The 21,369-nt window shown below is 46.1% G+C and overlaps 1 protein-coding gene across 1 annotated transcript in view; it reads left to right on the forward strand.

Annotated features, from left to right (window-relative positions):
- Window positions 1-5,527: 5,527 nt before the first annotated feature.
- Window positions 5,528-21,369, forward strand: part of LOC310648261 (glycylpeptide N-tetradecanoyltransferase 2-like) — a gene marked incomplete at its 5' end in the record, with an annotated part of 148,292 nt that continues 132,450 nt past the window's right edge. Inside the window, one exon of the mRNA XM_083376012.1 lies at window positions 5,528-5,637. Coding sequence (XP_083232138.1) covers window positions 5,528-5,637 — 110 coding nt within the window. The remainder of the gene's footprint in view (window positions 5,638-21,369) is intronic.

Genomic DNA, 21,369 nt, shown 5'->3' on the forward strand with positions numbered 1-21,369 from the left:
TGTATTTTGTAATTGAGCAATCCATTCCTTCAGATCAGGGATAACCGGTTCTTTTGGGGTTAGTTCTGGTATTGGGTTGAAACTCTGGCCTGTAGCTACTTGAAAAGGAGTGTAACCTGTGCTTGAGTGGACTGCATTATTATATGCTACTTCTGCAAAAGGCAGTAGGTCCGCCCAGTCGGACTGCTGAAAATTAATAAAGCATCTCAGATATTGTTCAAGTATATTATTAAGTCTTTCAGAAGCTCCGTCTGTCTGAGGATGGTGACTAGATGACAGTCCTTGGGTGGTTCCTAAGAGGGATAAAAATTCTTTCCAAAATGCCGACGTAAATTGCACCCCTCTGTCAGATATGATGCGTTGTGGTACCCTGTGCAATCTGTAAATATGCTGTACAAAAAGTTTTGCTAATGCTTTTGCGGTCGGGATTTTTTGGCAAGGTATGAAATGTACTTGCTTAGAGAACAGATCTGTGACAGTCCAGACTACGGTGTTTCCATTACTTTCTGGCAGTTCTACGATAAAATCCATGGCTATTTCTTTCCATGGGGCTGAGGGGTTTGCCACTGGTTGTAACAGACCTGGCGGTTTCCCTTGCAGTCTTTTGGCCATCGCGCAAATTTGACAGCTACCCACATAGCTTTCTATGTCCTTTTTCATAGATGGCCACCAAAATTGCCTTTTAGTTAAGTGTAAGGTTTTTACAAAGCCAAAGTGTCCTGCTGATTTTGTATCATGGCACAGTTGCATGAAATTGATTCTCTGTGTGGCAGGTATATATAGCTTCTCCCCCACCCATGGCAGTCCATCTTTAATTGTGCACACATGTCTATTTTTCTGGAACCATTCGTCACTTTCCAAAGACTTCCTGAATTCTATTCCAGTTTGGCTATCTACCTTCGGCTTCATTTTTTCTTGTGCCCTGGTGGTGACTGGTGCTGCCAGTTGTTGTTCCGGTATAAGTGGTTTAAAGTCAGTAACTCTTGTGCTGTTATATTGGGGCATGCGGGATAATGCATCTGCCAGGAAGTTCTTCCCCCCTGGTAAGTGTTTGAGAGTGAAATTGAATCAGTGAAAATGTTGGGACCAGGGGGCTTGCTTAGGAGTGAGCTTCCTGGGTGTTTTTAGTGCTTCCAAATTTTTGTGGTCTGTCCAGACCTGGAAAGGTATTTTATTTCCTTCTAAAAATTGGCGCAATGTTAGTAATACCCACCTCAACGAGAATGCCTCTTTTTCCCATATTGGCCAGCGTTGTTCTGTTTCTGTGAGTTTTCTGGATGTGTAAGCACATGGTTGCAATGTCCCCCCATCATTTTCTTGTAATAGTATGGCTCCTACCGCTACATCACTCGCATCTGCCTGTATTACAAAAGGTTTGTCGGGATCTGGGTGTTTTAGGACAGGTTCAGCAGAAAAAAGTCTCTTTAGCCTCTCAAATGCTGCTTGACATTCCATTGACCATTTCAGAGGCTGGCTGGGTTTCACGGGTGACCCCCCCTTCGTTTTCAACAAATTTGTGAGGGGCATGGCTATTTGGCCAAATGCGGGGATGAATTGGCGGTAGAAATTTGCAAACCCCAGGAAACTTTGTAATTGCTTCCGTGTGCGGGGGGGTGCCCACTCTAGTACTGCCCTGACCTTCTCAGGGTCCATTTCGATGCTCTCTGGAGATATGCGATACCCCAGGTAGTCGATTTTTTCCTGATGGAATTCACACTTCGATAATTTAGCATATAAATGGGCAGCTTGCAACTTCTTCAGGACTGCTCTGACTAGTTTGATATGTTCCTCTTTGGTTTCTGTGAAGATAAGGATGTCATCGAGGTAAACCAGGACCCCCTTATATAGGTGCTCTCAGCACATCATTAATTAATTGCATAAAGACTGCGGGGGGCCCCTTGCAGTCCGAATGGCAATACTTTGAATTGATAGCACCCCATTAGGCAGTTGAATGCAGTCTTCCATTCGTCTCCTTCCTTAATCCTAATATGGTAGTATGCTTCCCTCAGGTCTAGTTTGGTAAAAATCTTTCCTTTCGATAGGTGGGATAGCATATCCTTCATTAGGGGAAGGGGGTACAGATTACATTCACTAATTGTGTTCAAATTTCTATAGTCCACAACCAAGCGAAAAGACCCATCCTTCTTCTCCCTGAACAGAACCGGGGCGGCCACTTTGGGTTTGGCAGGCTCAATAAATCCTCTTTCTAAGTTTTTCTTTATGAATCTTTCCATTTCTGCCATTTCCCTTGGGCTCATGGCATACATCCTGGGTTTTGGGAGTTTTGCCCCAGGTTTGAATTCTATGGTGCAGTCTGTGGGGCGGTGGGGGGGAAGCTCATCTGCTCTTTCCTCACTGAAAACCTCAGCCAGGTCCCTGTATTCTTCCGGTATCTCTGGTAACCCCTTCTCTTTCCCCACCGCTGCTGTCTCCTCCCTCTGGGTTGGGGGGGTGCTTTTGGAGTCTAAGTTCTTCTGCCCCCCCTTTGGGAAATTGAGTTCTGCTGTCCTCCAGTTTATCCCAGGGTTCCATTTCTTCAGCCATTCCAGTCCTAGAATCATTGGGCATTCCATGCCTGGGGCCACTATAAACGTTATGTCCTCCTCATGGGGCCCCAGTGATAGGTGGATTGGTAAAGTGGCTAGGGTGGCTGGTCCTCCCCCTGCTATTGTCCCATCTAATTGACTAAAAGAGATTGGTTGTTTTAGCTTCCTCACTGGGATGCTCAATCTCTCCACCAGCGTTGGGCTGATAAGGCAGCGGATGCACCCAGAGTCTATCAGAGCTTTTATTTTGGCTGCTTCAGGCATAGGGGAAGCTAATATAGTCACTGTCTTAAGTATGGGTGGAAGGGGTCCACTTACCAATGGTTCTCCCTCTGAGCTGTCTTCCGAGTTGTCCACCGTCCCTGCGGTGCAGGCCGGAGTCCAATCCCAGTTCCTGGCAGGAATTGTGGACTCTACAGCCTCTGTCCCCTTCATGGAAGATTCTTTTGTGTTGCCTTGGGGCTTCCCCGGCTTCTTGGAGGATGATGCCTCTGGTTTTCGTGGGGGGGCTTTTGAATGACATTCTGCAGCACGGTGGCCCTCTCTCCCGCATTTGAAGCAACCTGTTGATTTTTTGGCTGTGGCTGGTGGTTTTTCCCCCTCACGTGTTCGCTCGGGTGGCAGGCGGCCCCATGGTTTTCCTCTGCGGTGTCTCTTCAGTAGGTCTATTTCCACTTCCTCCGCCAGGATGTACCAGTCGTCGAGATGGGGTGGGTCTCCTCGAGGCAGGCAAGCATCATACAGGTCGTAGTTTAGACCGTCTTTGAAATGGCTGAGGAGGATGTCTTCTGGCCAGTTCAGCTTGCTGGCAATGGCTCGGAATTCTTGGGTATAATTAGCCACTGCTCGCCTGCCCTGCCTCACCGTTTTGATTCTCTCCCGGGCCTTATGGTCAGCCAAAGGATCCTCGAACCGCCGCCTCAAAGATGACATGAATCGGTTGAAGTCGTTGAGTTCTGGGGCGTTGGAGTCATGCAAGTTCACCACCCAGTCTGCAGCCGTCCCGTCCAGGGCAGATTGCACAATTCGGATGCGTGCTTTGTCACTGGGGATGTCCTGTCCGTACTCTTCCATGTAGCTGAGGACTTGGGTTAGGAAAAATCCCAGTCGTGATGCCTCCCCCTTGAATTTGACTTCCAGGGGCGGGAGTCTTTGGCTGGAGCGTTGTCTGCGCCGGGGCCGGTATCGCTCCTCATCCTGGTCCCCGTCTGTGGTTCTGGGGTGGGTGGGTACTGCTGAGGCAGCAATTCCTGTTCCATTGGACGGCCCCGGGGTTTCAGGTGTTGGATCCCCTCCGTTGCCTTTCCAGTTGCGTCCCCAGGCGCTGCCTCGGTTGCGATTTTCAGCTCTCTCCTCCCTCAGTGAGCTCAGGGTTGCTTTCATCAGATCAATGGCCTTTTCCAGGATCCGCTCCTCCTTGCTGGCGTGCAGGGAACTCTCCATCTCTTGCCTCCATTCCGGTTGGTGGTTACTCTGCCTCAGGGTCGCTTCTCCCGAAGCCTTTTCCCACTCACTTTTCCTTCCAACGCCCATCGACCATCGGGGTTTTCGGTCATACTGCTCCACCGCTTCTTCCCCGGGGCAATATGCTGCTTCAGCTTCCCATTGTCTCTGGGATTCCATTTGGGGGGAAGACTCCCCCTCCATGGGGCTTCCCTCCTCTCTTGCTTCGTAGCCAGACATTGTATTTGTTGCAAAGTCCCCCGGTAAGGTTTTCCCTTCCAGGTTGACTCTTAAAGCAGATTCTGTCTACTGTCAGGACCCACCTCAATCCACATCTTAGGAAATAAGAACTCTTGGACGCAAGTTTAGTCCAAAAGGAAAATGTTTACTAGGATGGAATTGATTGTGGCAATACAAGACGGAATCTAACAAAGTTACATTTCAATCCTATATAAAGCATTCCCATTTCAGCCCCTCCCCTCATCCATTTGGTCAGATGTCAGGTCCTTCCATGGGAAAGGGAACTCTCCTTGGTTTTATGGTTATTGCTTCCTTTTTTGTTCAAATGTTCCCTGTTGTTTGAAGATGCCTAAAGTCTATCCTCTCCCCCCCCCCCTTCGGAGAGATGGCAGAATCCCCAGAATAAGCACATTGTTCTACCTATACATTTATGAAATGTGATATAAATGGATTCTGACAGCAGGGCTGTCAGGGCTGAGCGGAAGCACCAGGATCAGTGCCAGGCTCCAGCTGGAGCTCGGTGCTGATCCTGGTGCTTCTGAGCCCAGAGGAAGTGCCAATCAGCTGGAATGTTGCAGCATCTCCAGGGTCTTGTGATTTACATTCAGATTCATATTTATTATGGTCTCAGTGTCCCAGGGTCATGTGAAGTGACCAAAACCTGCTGCAACCACCCAGCAGATGGGGGGAATAAAAACCAACCCCCCCACTGCCAATTCTCAACAGAAATGCTCACAATGAAAACCTTGGGCAGGAGGAAGAGCTCCACCAGGCGGGCAAGCAGGTGTCTTGCTTGGCTGTGGCTTGGGGGGCATTTTCAGTGCCATTGTAACTTTGAACAGTCACTAAGCGAACTGTTGTAAGTCAAGGACTACCTGTACTTCATCACTTTTTTCCTTTTTTTTTGGTCATCAAGTTTTTGACACCTTGCTAGGCGACTGGTGGTACTCGGATGTTGCCATATCCTAAAAGTGGTACAATGGGTGAAAAGGTTGAAAAGCCCTGGTCTAACCTACCTCAGTGGTCTGTTCTGTGGATAAAACTGCAGGAGCGGAACACTGCAGAAAGGGCAGGCTAGCGATAACCATTGTCTTTCGCAGTCCCAGATCCAGCTTCTCAGACGAGCAGGAGCGTGTCCGAGGGCGGGGGGATACGGGGGGGGGGGGAAATAAACATCCGACTGGCGTCTGCCGAGAGACACAAGTCGACCGCTAGGGGGCTCTCGTCCGGCGGCTGCCGCCTGCCAATACGCCTTCTCGCGTGGAGTCCTTCCTCCCCCCCGCCCCCCCCCCCCCGTGATGGCGGAGGATAGCGAGTCTGCCGCCAGCCAGCAAAGCCTTGAGCTGGACGACCAGGACACCTGCGGCATCGACGGCGACAACGAGGAGGAGACGGAGCACTCCAAAGGGTAGGGCCGCCGCTCCCGATGCTCCGGCGCGCCCAAGTCTGCCCAGGAGCTGCAGTATTGCTTGAGTGCTCTGTCGGCCCGACTTGGGGGCAGCCAGAGCCTGGCCTGAGCCGGTCTCCTGCGGCAAGGATGGGGGCAGCCGCAGCAGCCCGGAACTGGCGAGCAGGGGCGGCCCCTGAGTCGAAGAGGCCACGCGGGGCATGGAGCAACCTTTCTGGCTGGGGCTTTCGTGCGAGGTGGGCGGGAAGAGCCGCTCCCCTTTGCTGCGGTGGAGGAAAAGGAAAGCGCCGGGCAGCAGGCTGTTTCCCTGCCGTGGAAGCTGCGTGGCATCCCTGCCCGGGGCTTTCCACTGGACGCGTTTCGTTGACAACCGCAGTCTGCCGCACCGCCGTTGCCCTGATGCGGAGGCTGAGGCTTTGGCCTCTTGGCTCCCCCGCTTCCCTCTGGCAGCTCTCTGCTGCGATTTCTGGCGAAACAAAGCAGCCCCGTCTACCGTCCTCTTCATTTCCTTCATGTTTCCTTTGTGATCGCCACCATCCTTTGCAGCCACTGGCAACGCAGACAAAAAGCATCCGCGTCGTTTTCACTTCGGAGAGGGATCGAGGGCGCCTCATAAAGTCTGATTTAGAGTTGCCCACAAATACCCTCAGCTGTGGCCTCATACCTACACCGTTAAGGGGTTGATGGGTAAGCGTAGGTTGCAGATGGCTGACGCAAACACCTCCCAAATCCCAATTGCCCGTTGTGCCTTAAAGGTTAGGGTTAAGGGCTTGAGCAGGTTTCTCCGGCACCGCACGTGAAGAAACAAGTATCTGTCGTTTGTAGCTGTTGCATTCATAGGTCTGCGAATTTTAACGCTTCTGGCTAGGGGGCACTCAAACAGCAAAGTACAGAACAGGAAGTCGGATCAACCAATCAGCACGCAGGAGGCGCACTTCCGCACAACGGGCAGTTCGGATTTGGGAGCTGTTCGCGTCGACCCCTCTGCGGCCATCTGCAACCTACGCTTACCCATCGGCCCGTTCGCAGTATTAAATGCAGCGTCGGCTACGGAGCAACTCTTAAGCGTTTAAGCTGGGCGGAAGTGGTGGGGGTCCTTCCCGCTGCCAGGCACTCGCTCTGGCGATAGTGGTGGGAGGTGTGGCTCACAGGGATGTGGTTTGGGTCACCTGCACATTATATATCTTACTTGGACTGAGTTTTGGATTTCCAGGTGCCTTCCCTATGCCTTGCTGTTTGTAATCTCTGATGAAGCGTCCACCTGTTTTTGGTGATTATTTTGTTAGTCTGACCTGTACTGGATATTTTTCTTTCTGACAGCTGTCATTTATGCGTTTCTGCTGCCATCTCATATTGCACTTTTTAGGTTTTTCCCCAGATAAAATAGGGAGCAAGATAAAAGCATAGATAACCAACCATGATATGGCTTTGCATATTTATGAACTGAGATGCCATTTGGAATGCCTTTCATTTACTTCTATCAATTCCCCCCTTTTAATTTTAATTACACTGAATGGTCTTCATTATCATGCTTAGAAAATCTTATCTTTATCTTTATTAGACTTATATACCACCCTTCTCCCGTAGGACTCAGGGCTGTTCACAAGGTTTTATTAAAATAATAACAATTAAAAAAATTAAAAACAGTTAAAATAATTACATTTAAACCTTGAATAAGTATAAAACCCCAATTAAAATCCAATTTAAAACCCAATTAATACTCTCAGTCCAGGCCGGAAAGCTCAAAGAGTCTTCACGTCCCAGCGGAATGAGCGAAGGTCAGGGGCCGTCCTATAACCATTAACTGTATAATTTCTTCTCTTCCTAAAGCTTTTGCTACAGCTTTGGTTAAAGTAGATGCACATAAAGGAATACATTGCAGACCTGTATAACACATAAGTCCTACACATATTTGTTTTAGCCATCCAAAATTGAGAAGCCAATTAGTTAACCAACTCCAATCACTCCACATATTTTCATACTTTTGTTCAGGAGCTTTAGCCACTTTCCTAATTCCTTTTGTAATATCCATGAGTGTCATCTACCTTTAAATCCCACAAACAAAGTTTTACTTTTATTTCCCAGGCTGCTCTGGTGTGTTGTCTTCAGTAATATTAGAATTATAATCCACCCCCTTTCACAGTATTTCACACCCACAAATTGATCCACAATCACAACAGCAATAACAGCAATAGCAATCACACTGACAATAACAAAAAATATACATTTACCACCTAAATCTTACAATTTACAATTCTACATTTTCAGTTTCTAATGGTGTGACTTCTGTCTCAGTTATTGGTTTTATTTGTAACAAACCACTTTTACTTCTCTCATGAGTCACCACCAATTTCTTTGTTCTTCATCTAGGGTCACCTGAAATTCTAATAGAGATGTTCAAAATAGGTAGGGGTTCTGGTCCACTACCCATTCAAGTCCTTTTAAGCATGGCTTTCAGTCCTTGTCCTGGAATGACCATCCAACCTCTTTCAGGTCCAGTCACCACCTTTACTCTTGTGTAGTGAGTCCAACCCTTCTCAGCCCTCCGGACAGCAGATTCAATATAAGGAACTTGTGAGGTTTTCTCACGATGAATCGTTAAAGGAGCTTCCAAGCAAAGGCATCACGCAGAGATGCAATCATATTTAGCTTTATTCATGATAGATCAAAGAGAAAGAAGTACTTGGCATGAAAGCATTCATGCCTGCATGTAAGAGAGAAATAAAATAAAACAAAACAAGCTAGTATTACATGACTAATATAGAGGTTAGGAGTAGAGATAGAACTAGAAGTAGAAACTAGAACTGGAGAAAGAGGAGACAAAAAGCAGCCCCTCGTGCGGAGGTATTTATGGGGGGTCTTGGCCCCTCCTTGACCATAAAACACTCTCACCAATGGGGCTGTGGGTCTGAGACCCTTGGCTCATCAGTGGAAGCGAAGAAACCTCTTTGCCTCCATCTGATGACCCTTTTGGGGAACTGCCAATGGCTGGCACTAAACATCTAACAATTCCCCTTCTTGCCAGCCAATGACAGGGACCAGTGAATGTATGTAAGGGGCGAGCAGGTGTCATAGACATGTATGAAAACATTCAGAAGGCCAAACACAAACGCTTACACAGAAGGTTGTGCCGGTCAATGGGAACAGGTTTGGTAAACAGATCAGCTATCTGGTCAGCTGTATTACAGTGCTCAACATGTATAAAACCCCTTTTGGTAAGCTGCCTGACATTTTTGTAGCGTATGTCTATATGGCGAGATCTAGATCCTACTGCATAAGCCTCTGAGATTGCAATGGCAGCTGTGTTGTCCTCTAGAATTTGGATGGGCAGAGGGGGAGATGCCCAGATGCTTGTTATCAGCTCATTGAACCAAGTCAAATCATTGGCCGTGTCTGACAGGCTGGCATATTCAGCCTCGGCCGTGGAGCAAGAAATGAATTTTTGCTGCCTAACATTCCAATGTACTGGGCAGCCATTTAGCAATATGAGAAAACCGGAAGTGCTCCGTCTAGTTTTGGTGTCGCCAGCCCAGTCTGCGTCTGAGTAAGCGGAGAGCTGGGCCGTCTTCCCCTTCTCTGGTTCTAGCATAAGGAGGGCATCAGCTGTGCCCTTTAGGTATCTAAGCACCCTTTTAACAGCAGTCCAGTGGAATTGCTTTGGGTGTTCCACATGCCTGGACAATAGATTCACAGCTAAAGCTATGTCAGGTCTGCTCCAATTGCTGATGTATAGCAAGGAGCCAATCACAGATCTGTAAAGCGTGTTATCTGTGAACTCAGGACCGTCCTTATGGGTGTGGTTGTAAAAATCGGTTTGCATTGGGCTATGCGTAGGATTAGATTCTGTCATTTTGCATTTGGCCAGTAATTCCTCTATCTTTTCTTTTTGAGATAGAGCGAACCCCCCCTTAGTGGCCAAAATATGCACACCCAAGTACTTGTCAACCCGCCCCAAAGACTTCAGAGTAAATTTTTCTTCCAGGGCCTTGGCAAATTCATCACACCCTTTCTTGTTTGGCCCTACATATAATAGATCATCCACATAAACTAACACCCGTTCTGTGGTACCCTTGGAATTGCGTGTGAAAACACATTGATCTGCATTAGATGTATGAAAACCAACTCGTTCTAAACTCTTTTTAAGACAGTCATACCATAATTTCCCTGACTGCTTAAGACCATATAACCCTTTGTGAAGCAACCATGTATTTTCCCCTTCTTGCTGGTAGCCAGGTGGGGCCCTCACGTAGATCTGCCGGTCCAAGTTGGCGTGGAGGTAAGCCGTCTGGATGTCGAACTGGAAGACTTCTTCTCCCAGAGCGGCTGCAGTCACGAGGGCGGCCTTGACGCTCTCTGCCCGAACGGTTGGAGAGTAAGTCTCCGAGTAGTCTTCCATATAACGCTGAGCGAAGCCCTGGGCTACCAAACGGGCCTTATACAGGTAGAGGCCATTGGCAAGTGGTTTTGCCTTGTAAACCCACCTTGTGCCAATGACTTTCCTCTCCTTTGGAGGTTGCTGGGGGGTGAAGACCTTAAGTTGTTTCAGGCTCTGCATTTCCTTCTCCATCGCGAGCTGCCATTTCTCTTGCTCTTCGATGGGCAGCTCCTGGATGTCAGAGAAGGATTTTGGGGTGACCACAACGCTGTTGACAGACGCTATGTGGCCAATGTCAATTCTCTTTGGTGGGACCCCCTTGTTGGACCGCTTTGACCTCCTTACCTTCTGCCACTCACCGCTCTTTTCTTCCGCGGGTCTCTGAGTTGTGGCTGGGGGTGAAGACGGCGTGTCTTCCTCCGTGGGACTGGACGCATCTTCATCTTGTTCCTCACTTTCGTCGGTGGCAGGGTACGAGGTCGCCTCTGGTGATGTCGCGGTCGGTGTGTCCTTGCTGGGTCGGTTGGCATATGGGCTCAGATCATTTGAGTGGATCTGGGTCCAATTGGAATCCTCTTCGAAAGAGGCAGATTGGGAAGTCACAGGCCTGCCCCCTTCTCCCAGGAAACGATAGGCCTTGGAGCCAGGAGCATAGCCCAAGAACCTTAGTCTCTGAGAAACAGGTTTCCCCTTCTTCCGTAGCTGCTTGGGGATATGCACCCATGCATAGGAACCAAACACACGCAAATGTGCCAGATTTGGTTTCCTACCGTGAACCAGGAAATATGGGGTCTGGTTCACAACACTGCTCCAGGTGCGGTTTAAAGTGTAATTGGCATAATGAATTGCCTCCCCCCAGTATGATTCTGCGACACCCGCGTCTGCAATCAGACTATGCATCATGGTTTGCAGGATTCCATTCCTTTTCTCAGCTACACCATTTTGCGACGGGGTGAACGGTGCAGTTAGGAAATGATGGATGCCCTTATGCCTTACCCAGTCCTGGAACTTCTGAGACATGAACTCAGCCCCGCGATCGCTCTGCAATTGTGCGATCTTGGTCTTGTACTGGGTCTCTACGAAGTTGTACAGCGACTTTATGGCGTCAAAGGCTTCAGATTTCTCTGTGAGAGTATATACGTGGCCGTAACGTGAAAAATCATCAACGGCAGTGAGAAAATACTTTTTCTTTCCTAGGGATGGTGTAAAAGGCCCAACCAAATCAACATGTACTAGTTGGTAAGGGTATTGGGTCTTACGGGATGACACCTTTGATGTAGGAGCAGCTTTCCTCTTTGTTTTCTTGCAAATGGCACAGTCCAGAAACACGTCACAGTCCTTGAGCTGGACTCCCTCAGCAAACTCTCCCATCTTTTTAACTACAGGGAAGCTTGCATGTCCTAGCCTTCTGTGCATGAGGTGGACGCACTTATTGTGCATTGGTTTTCCCATGGACACTCTCTTGGCTCTTATTGCTTTGAGTGGTGCTGTAGGTGTCTGCTGAGATTCAGGCTCCTTGCCCACACTGCCCTTGGAAAGCCTTGGGGCAGGTTGTGGTGCCTTGGGAGAAAAATATGGCAAGCCATTTATTATTGTAATATCTCCAATGACCTTCTGGTCTCGGGTGACATGACCTCCCCCCTTGCGAAATAGGACTTCCACTTTGTCATCGTCACACAATTTGGTGATGCTCAAAAGGTTGTTGGCTATAGAAGGCGCGTGCAAGACACCCTCTACTTTCCCAAGTCCAGGTAGAGAAACGAAACCTTCCCCAACAACCGAGGCAGTATCACCGTTTGCAACCTTGACAGATGAGGTAATTTTCTTTAACCTTTTAAAACCTTGACTCATATTAGTAATGTGAGAAGAAGCTCCAGAGTCCAGTAACCATAAGTCAGTGGAGCTATCAGCCTTTGTTGTGGGGGTGAGGGAACAAGTATGCAGTGAATGTCCTTTGCCCCTGCCACGCCCCCTTACTTGCCCCTTCCCTCTTACTTGATTGGGACCACGTTTAGGGGCTTGATGTTGATGGGGGCAGTCTTTCTTGAGGTGCTCCTCAGAGCCACAGATGAAACATTTAAACAGAGCATTAATTTGCTCTGAGTTGTGGCGCCCCCTTCTGGCTTGCTGAGTGGTGACTCTAGCGTATTCCCCAGCATTTCTCCTTCTCCGATCTTCTTCAATCAGTCTCCCTGTGAGGTAGGACAGATTTATGTCTTCCCTCTTGACCGCTTCGAGTGAAACAATGAAATTGCTCCAACTCCTGTCTAGGGAAGTAAAAATTATGGAGAGCATGCTCACATCAGACACAGGAAAATCTCTGGAAATCAATTCTGCCCTGAGTGCCTTTAATTTTGCAAGATGTTCAGGCATGCTGGCACCAAATTTCAGTTTGGTTGTATAAAGCTCAGTTGTATATCTGGTGATGGAACCAATGGTATCGCTGTTGAATAATTTGAATAACAGATCCCAGACCTGAGCAGCTCTGAGACCAGCTGGGATGCTAGGGAACAAGTTATTATCCAGGGAACTGAGTAGAGCGGAATAAGCCTGCAAGTGTAGCAGCTCTTCTTGACGTCCCCATGGGGAAGGGGGTGGTTTTCGAACCATCTGTAGAATCCCATGCTTTAAGAGATATAGCTGTATATCTTTACTCCAACTGCTATAATTTTCTCCTGCTATTTGCAGTTTTTTAAAATCACTAGGTAGGTCTGTGACCAGAAACTCAGACCCATATTTAAAAAATTCTGAGATGGGCATTGATGTAAAAGGAAGCGGAAAAACGCTTACTCCTGAAGCTGTTTCTGCATTGAAAGGGGACACTCTTTTTTCTTGTTGCTTATTTAGCAATTCCATATGGGCGTGCCCGGAGACCATGTGATCAGGGGGAGGGCGTTGTTCAGGGTTTCTCCCTTCTTCCCATGAGGCATTGGGGGGGCGGAGCCCAGATTTACCAGCCCGGGGTTGTTTGAATGGATCCTCCCGAGAATTAAAACCACATGGATTTTCATCATTGCCTGGCTTGCCTTGAGGAGCCCATTGCTGGTTCTGAAGACCTGAAGAGAAGGTGGGAGGCCGCAGGGGTTGATTGTTGGGAGGCTGCAGGCTGGATTCCTCCCGGCAGTTGGGCTCTGGGGAGAGGATGGGAGGCCTTGGAGGGGGGGTGGGCACCCCCGATGTCTGTGTGGCCGCTGTCTTGCTAGCCTCTAAGGCAGTGGCCAGAGCTTGCATGGCTGTCTGGAGAGCCGTTGTAACAGTTTTGGCTGGGCAAATCTCATTGCTATCATAGCATTTAAGGCTTTGTGGGGGGGAGAAATCAGGAATATGCATGCTGTCTTGCTCGGATGCCAGGGATTGCATGTCATTTAGGCTGGATGCCAGTGACTGCAGGCTATTTTGGTTGGAAGCCAGAGATTGCTGGCTTTCCAGACTTAAAGAAGTCAAGTCTTTGTTAGACCGTGTGGGGGCCGCCATCTTGTTTCCGCTTGCCCCCGGAAGCTGTAGCTCACAGCTGGGAGGGGGGGTTCCCGCCAAAAGTCCTGGGGTCCCGGGGTCACTAAGGGTGGCAGGCGCCATATTTGGGAGCCTCGTGGTCTCTTCGGTTTCCTGGGCTGCCTTCCCCCTCCCTTTCCCCTGCATTGCAAGGATCTCTTTAAGCAGCTCTTCACGTTCCTGTGCAGTCAGTTTACTCACGCGGCGTTTGGTTTCAGCCAGGTCCGTCTCTGCAGCATCTGAGCAGCCTTGGACAGTTTGCAAACCTTGTATGCTCTCCTCTGTGGCGTTCAGTTGTAGAGAGGCATATGAAGGGGTCCTAGACGCTCTGCTGGATCCTCTGACGGGATGAAGGCCATTTGTGCTTTCATCTGCAGCTGAGGTTGCCTCAGGAACTGAAGTCTTGGATGTAGGCAGGGAAGCTGTCTTCGATCGATGACTTCTGGTCACGATGGGAGAAATCCTGCCATCTGTTATAAATGGATTGGAGCCGGGCCTTTCAGACATCTTGTTGGCTAGTTCCTGGCTGGCTTGGAAGCTTTCCTTTAAACCATGCTCTGACTACCAACTTGTGAGGTTTTCTCACGATGAATCGTTAAAGGAGCTTCCAAGCAAAGGCATCACGCAGAGATGCAATCATATTTAGCTTTATTCATGATAGATCAAAGAGAAAGAAGTACTTGGCATGAAAGCATTCATGCCTGCATGTAAGAGAGAAATAAAATAAAACAAAACAAGCTAGTATTACATGACTAATATAGAGGTTAGGAGTAGAGATAGAACTAGAAGTAGAAACTAGAACTGGAGAAAGAGGAGACAAAAAGCAGCCCCTCGTGCGGAGGTATTTATGGGGGGTCTTGGCCCCTCCTTGACCATAAAACACTCTCACCAATGGGGCTGTGGGTCTGAGACCCTTGGCTCATCAGTGGAAGCGAAGAAACCTCTTTGCCTCCATCTGATGACCCTTTTGGGGAACTGCCAATGGCTGGCACTAAACATCTAACAGAACTTCCCTTCTTTGGGTGTAGAAGTTCCTCCTTCCATTTCAGCACCCACTGTCCCCGCTGGATCTTCGACTGGAAATCCCAAAGGAGCTGTTTGTTTTCTCTTGACAGGAAGGCTTGGTGGCACAAAGACCCCAGTACTTGTTCTACATATAGCTATTGGTCTCCCTTCTTTGGGAGCCTTAACCCTTTTACATATCAAAAATCCCAAGGGTAGTATTAGAATTTCAAATACATTTCTACCTATGCTTTAATTCCCCAATGACTCCCCTCTTATAGTTTTTGGATCACCATTCTTGCAGGACCTTGTAATAACCACAGAATTCCCTTAAGACCATTTTTATTGTTTGATAATTATAAATGTACTATAGCCTCAATCCTTTTACTATCTATTTTCCTTTCCCCTTCAACTATAATATATCCTAGATATGTTACCTCCTTTCATACCAATTGGGCTTTATTTGCTAAACACCCTCAATCCTTTCTTCTGCTAAAAATTTGCTTTCCCATTTCTTGATAATTACCAGAATAAGATCTTACAAAACTGGGAAGCTACATAAAATTGTATTTGCTTCCACAGCTTAAAAGTGGAGGGAAGAAAAAACCATTTGTCCTGTGTCAGATAGACTATACTTGTCCATGGAAGCTCTATCAAAAATTGTCACATTTTTCTTTCTCCTCCCCCTTTCACCCTGATTAGATACCATGTTACAAAAAATATAACTCAATAAACCTATTGTAAATAACACATTCAGGATTTTAAAAGGTAAAGCACATAGGCTCACCAATCAGTATTGGGCCAACATTTCTGCAATACCTTTTGTCTCAGGCAGATAATATTCAAATCACTCTTGTGGTAGCACATCAAAGAACAACAGGATAGCTAAGAAGACAAAAGATTGTCTCCCCCTTCCCCCATTCACCAAACCAGACAGAGTAAAAATTTACACAAAACGTTTGCTTTCAGAGAACTTGAAACAGCCCTCAGGAGGAAAAATGCCATAACATTTACAGAAGTGGCTTGCCAAAACCTCCCTCCTATGGCTGAACAAAAATAAACCAGCCCCAAAATACTCAGCCATCCCTCATGGCCAAATCAGGATTTGAACTCAAATCCAGCCTTGCAGCCTGTGGCTATAACCCTGAAACCAAACTAGTTTTCTATAAAGATTTCCCTTCCTCTCCTTGGCTCCAAGGAAAAGGAAAACAAATTGAACACACACAATATGCAGCCATTAATCATCTCTTTTGCAGTAGCAAGGAGTCCCAAAGACACATACCGGTATTTATCAGATGTTAAATAAAACTTCATACGATTGTTCCTTTTTGACAAGAATACCCTCAAATGCATTATTAAGGATAAATCCAAACTAAAATGCAAAGGAAAATCACTGAAGCATGCCACACATACAAAAACAATACCAGAGTTGGATGGGACATTAGAGGTCCTCTAGTCCAACCCCTTACTGAAACAAGAAACACTATCCATTCCAGACCCTATCAATTACTAACCTCCTCCCAAAAACCTCCAATAATGAAGCATCCACAGTTTCTGCAGACAATTATCCCACTGATTAATTATTCTTACAGTCAGGAAATTTTACCCAATTTCTGTTCTTTAAAACAAACAAACAAAAACCAAATATGCAGACAGAAACTGCCTCCCCCGCTTTTAATTTTCTTTCTTTTTTCTGTATCTCTTGCTTTTCCAAGGCAGAAATTCTTGGGTTAAAAAAAGTAACAAACTAAACATGTTTAAAAGGATTGCTCAAAAATTTCACCCCCCTTCCATAGCCCTTCCACCATGGGCTTTAAACCCATTCTTCCTTCCAATGTAATGTTATATACTGTTTCTGGTGAATTGCTTCACCAGGGTTCTTTAAAGTCACCTTTAAAGGATCCATGTGTACCACTCTTTTATTGCCCTCTTGGGCCCATATAAGAGGGTCCACATTTCCTTGGGCTTCCTCACTCAAGGCCATAATATTTACAATTATTTCTCTTTCATTCCCCATAATAACAATCCCCAATTTACCAATTAAGTACCTCCTGGCCAAATTGCAGCTCCCTTTTACCAATACAAAATTGCACCATAGTTCAGGTACTTTTGCTACTGTCTGGACCATCACAGATTTAAATATTGTTGCTTCTACTACATGTCCCTAATTCCCTGATCCTTAATCTTCTCTTTCCCAATTTGCATTCCTGGAGGTATATAGTTTAGGGTAAATCTGGTGGCTTTGGAATCCACCCAGTACACCCTTTCCTTCTACAGGGGTCCAACCTTTAAGGTTTATCAGGCGTTCCTAGAAAGCTGGACCAGAAAACAGATTAGTCCCCTGACACCCCTTATCCTCAAAATTCACCAAATTTGCTAGTTCTTCCCCCTCCTTCCTCTTAAGGCACTCATTTTCCCAGTGTCCTTCCTCCTTACAAAAGGCACCTTTATTTATTTATTTTTACGGACTGGGGAATTTTTTCCCCCTAGGGGTTTATATCCCCTGGTGCCAAATGGCTGTCCTCACCCTCAGCCTCTCCCAAGACCCCTTATTGATTTTCTGTTTATTTCCCCTCCCCCGTCCTTTTTGCTGGCCTGCTTGCACCAATTGAGCCATCATTTTTATCTTATCTTACGCTTATCTTTCTCCTCTCTTTGCATATACTTTCTGAGCCTCTTACCTGTAATAAATCTTCTATTGTTTTAGTTTTCCATGTGTCTAATTTCTGCATTTTTACCCTAATATCTTCCCATGATTTCCATACAAATTGATATTTCAAAATCATTTGATGTCCTGGATTACCAGGATCCAAATGTCCATACTTTTAAGTTGGCTTTTTAACCTCTCTAGCTATTCAGTCATACTTCCTCCTTTCCTTGTTCTAATCACAGTGCCTTCTGAATGTTAAGACTCTGAGGCACTGCATATTTAAATACCTTCTATCCCTTATAATCAGCCATAGCATTCCTCTCTGCACTCTGTTGCCTGTCCATTCTTTTTGTGAAAACCTTTTCTTACAGTATTCCCTAGCTACTCACCTAATCATCCCATTCTCTTCTGGTGTAAACATGTTAAAAATGGGTTGCATTTCTCCCCATGAATATTCCATTGGTCCTAAAAACATTTCTACCCTGTTTTCCTACTTCAATAGGATCTTCTATTAGTTTGGACAATTCTTTCCTAAATTGCCTGATTTCAAAAGCTGTTAGGGGGGGCAATTTTTTCCCTCTTGGAGAGGGGTTTTCCCCTCTCTAGTCATCTTCCAAATTATAGGAACCTCAAGAAATACATAGCTTTCTACTTAACTCTCGCACACAAAATAGCAGATCAGAGTACTTGCCTTTCATCCTGGCCATGCATAAAACTTCACACAGCTCCTTTCTTTCTCTTTCTCTCTCTCTTTCTCTACCTCTCTTCCATCTGATTATTTCCATTCGTTTAACACCTTCTATTGTCCTTCTGAAGGGACGCGGTGGCTCAGTGGGTTAGGACGCTGAGCTTGTCGATCAGAAGGTCGGCAGTTTGGTGGGTCGAATCCCGAGTGCCGCGTAACAGAGTGAGTGCCTGTTACTCGTCCCAGCTTCTGCCAACCTAGCAGTTCGAAAGCACGTAAAAATGCAAGTAGAAAAATAGGGACCACTCCGGTGGGAAGGTAACAGCGTTCCCTGCGCCTTTGGCGTCTAGTCATGACGGCCACATGACCACAGAGACATCCTCGGACAAGCGCTGGCTCTTCGGCTTTAAAACAGAGATGAGCACCGGCCCCTAGAGTTGGAAATGACTAGCACGCATGTGCGGGGGAACCTTTGCCTTTACCTTATTGTCCTTCTAATTACTAAGAAACTAGCCTTCTTCACCCTTTCTTGGATTTACACCAGACACAAAAAATTCCAAATACTTCACCCCAGGCAAAATGATCATTATTATTTTCAAGGAGCTTTTTCACAAGCCAATTTCCCAAATTTCCTTTTGGAATAAGGCCTTGTTGTTTTGTATATTACTGTTAGAGGGTCTCTCCCCCTTCCCCCAGTCTTTAGGAATGAGCCAACACAAGCACACAAACACAGAGACCCTTAAACATCACTTCCAGACCTTTGGAGGTTTGTGTCCCTTTAAATTTCCACTTTTCCTCTCTTTTGGGGCAACTTGTAGCTTGTTCTCCAGGCAGTGGGGAAATGCAAGAAGCATTTCTGATAGACCTTAACCACTGCCTATCCATTCCCCACTGCTCTGAGCCAAGCTGATGTTAGACACAAAAATAGACACAAATTGAAATCCACTCTGTTTGTGTTACAAATAGAAAAGAAGTTTATTAGACTTCACAACAAAGTCTAAAAAAATAACGGTTTGCAAAGCGTGGTGGATTCAGGAAGGCAAACAATGCAGCCAAGCACTGAACCACACCCCAAATTCCAAAATCACATATTATTATACATCCTATTGCGACTCCCCATTCCCTCCCCCATGGCCCCATTGGCTTAGGCTTTGGAGGTTACAATCTATCAGAAGCGCCTAAACAGAATACATTATCTCTGCCCCTGTTTGCTTACATTATACTAACAAGATCCCTCCCCTACTATCCTGTTTCTAGGGGAGAGATGTCTCCCATCTTCTACACCTGCCAGGGGTACCAGGCACCAGAAGGTACTTAAAAACAATTCCTAGATGGTGACTCACACTGGGCCCCATGGTAACTCCTGTTCTCCCTCTCCCTCCACTTGAGGCCTGTATTTTTCCCCATATTCTCAAAGCATCTACTCAAGCAATTGATTATAAAATGATTATTATAAAATATAAAATATGATTACATGATAATACTAAAAGCACATATATTTTTATTTTTAAATTTCCTCACTACTTCCAGTTATTTTCCACACTGAAAAGCCCAATTTAATTTATTGGCTGGCCAAACATGTACTTAGGCCAGATATATACTGTAATGTATCATCCTTCCTTTGTTCAAATGCCTTGTTTAAAGCATTGACTTAAAATACTTCAACATTCTCCCTAAGGGATTCCCATCTCCCTAAGGGGATTCATTCCAGAATGTAAATACCTTTCCTCTTTTTCCTTATTGGCTGGCACACTGGCCGGGGAGGTGTCCCTCCTCTTCAAACCCTTATTGCCATGGACACCCCTCTGGTATCTAAATACCCCTCTGGTATCTTACCTGTCAGGCTGAGGTGAAGTCCTTCCTCTAGTCAGCCAACTTTCCCTTAGGTTTTCACTGCGTCCTGGCTTTCTGTCACAGGATTTCCAATTTCTCTTTGTTTGAGCAGGGGCAATCCGACCTTTAGGGCTGGGGAAAAAAAACTTACCCAGGTGCGCACTCCCCTTTCAAATATCCCCGGCTGCCAAAGATGAAACGGATGCAAATCCCGGACGAGCCCCCAAGGCTGTTATGCGCTCCTGGCTACTTTCCTTCATGACCAGAGGCAAGCTCGCCAGACCAATAACCAGCCAAAACACAGTGAAGGCCTTTTGTTTCGTTTATTGCAATAAGCGGGGAGAGAAGCTATCAAAGCTTGGTTCTCTCGAAAGTTTCAACCCAAAATATTCCCATTTTTATACATCCCTGGCCCCGGCCGCACATCCCTCCTCTTTCCCCATTGGCTGAGGTACTATGAGGTTACACTCTTTCCGACCGCCTCCTACATATTTCCTGCTACATACTAAATCATACATCACATGTACATTAAAATTAGGAGATAATTTATGCAAGGTGTGTCAGTTAATATTAATCAACTAATTGCACATGCTCAGTTGTCTGAGTTGTAGCCCCCCTTTTATGACCTTTTTGGAAAAAAATAGGTTCTTTCCTGTTTTGCTAGTTATCTTCTCTTACAGATGTTTTTATAGCTTGTCTTCTTCCTTTCCCACTCTTTTTTTTATTGAAAAGTTTTACAATTTTTAAATACAATTAACTCCCTCCTCCCCCTCCCCTCTCCCCAACCCTCCCCTCCCCTCCCCCCTCCCCGACTTCCCAGAGCTGAATACAGGGTATAATAATACAAACATAAACTAAAATATGCTAACAACAAAAATAAAACATTAAGTTCTATCGGACTTTAACTCTCCATAGTCATAATATTAATAAAGTAACAAATAACTAATCATACATCATAAAAATCCACTACTTATTCAAATTTATTTTTTTATTTTAATTCCATTTATATCCCGCCCTTCTCCGAAGACTCAAGGTGGCTTTACAAACTTAGCAGTAGCCTTCATTCTATGTATATGCCTGCTTATTAGGGCTTTCACACACCCCAAGCGGCATTATTACAAAGTCAGATTGTTGCCCCCAACAATCTGCTAAATGAAACTTTTAGTCCCATATTTATTCTGAATATATTCAATCCATCTTCTCCATTCCACAATATATCTCTGTTGCGAATGATCTTTCAAATATGCCGAAATCTTTGCCATTTCCGCCAAGTTGGAAACTTTCAAAGTCCACTCTTCTATAGTCGGCAATTCCTCCTTCTTCCAGTATTGTGCAACTAAAAGTCTTGCCGCCGTAATTAGATGCAACATCAACTTAGTGTCTATAACAGTAGTATCTGTAATAATACCCAATAAAAACAATTGCGGAGAAAACTTTATCCTTTTCTTAAATATCTTTTGCATATTCCACCAAATTTTAATCCAAAAGGCTTTAACCATTTTACAAGTCCACCATATATGAAAATATGTTGCATCCTCACAACCTTGAGCCTTGGTGGAGCAGTGGGCTAATGCCTCCTTAAGTAACACCAGCTGCCTGCAATTAGTGCAGGTTCGCATCCCACCAGGCTCAAGGTTGACTCAGCCTTCCATCCTTCCGAGGTAGGTAAAATGAGGACCCAGATTGTTGGGGGCA

This window comes from Vipera ursinii (genome assembly GCF_947247035.1).
Source record: "Vipera ursinii genome assembly, chromosome: W".
Taxonomy (NCBI): Eukaryota; Metazoa; Chordata; class Lepidosauria; order Squamata; family Viperidae; genus Vipera; species Vipera ursinii.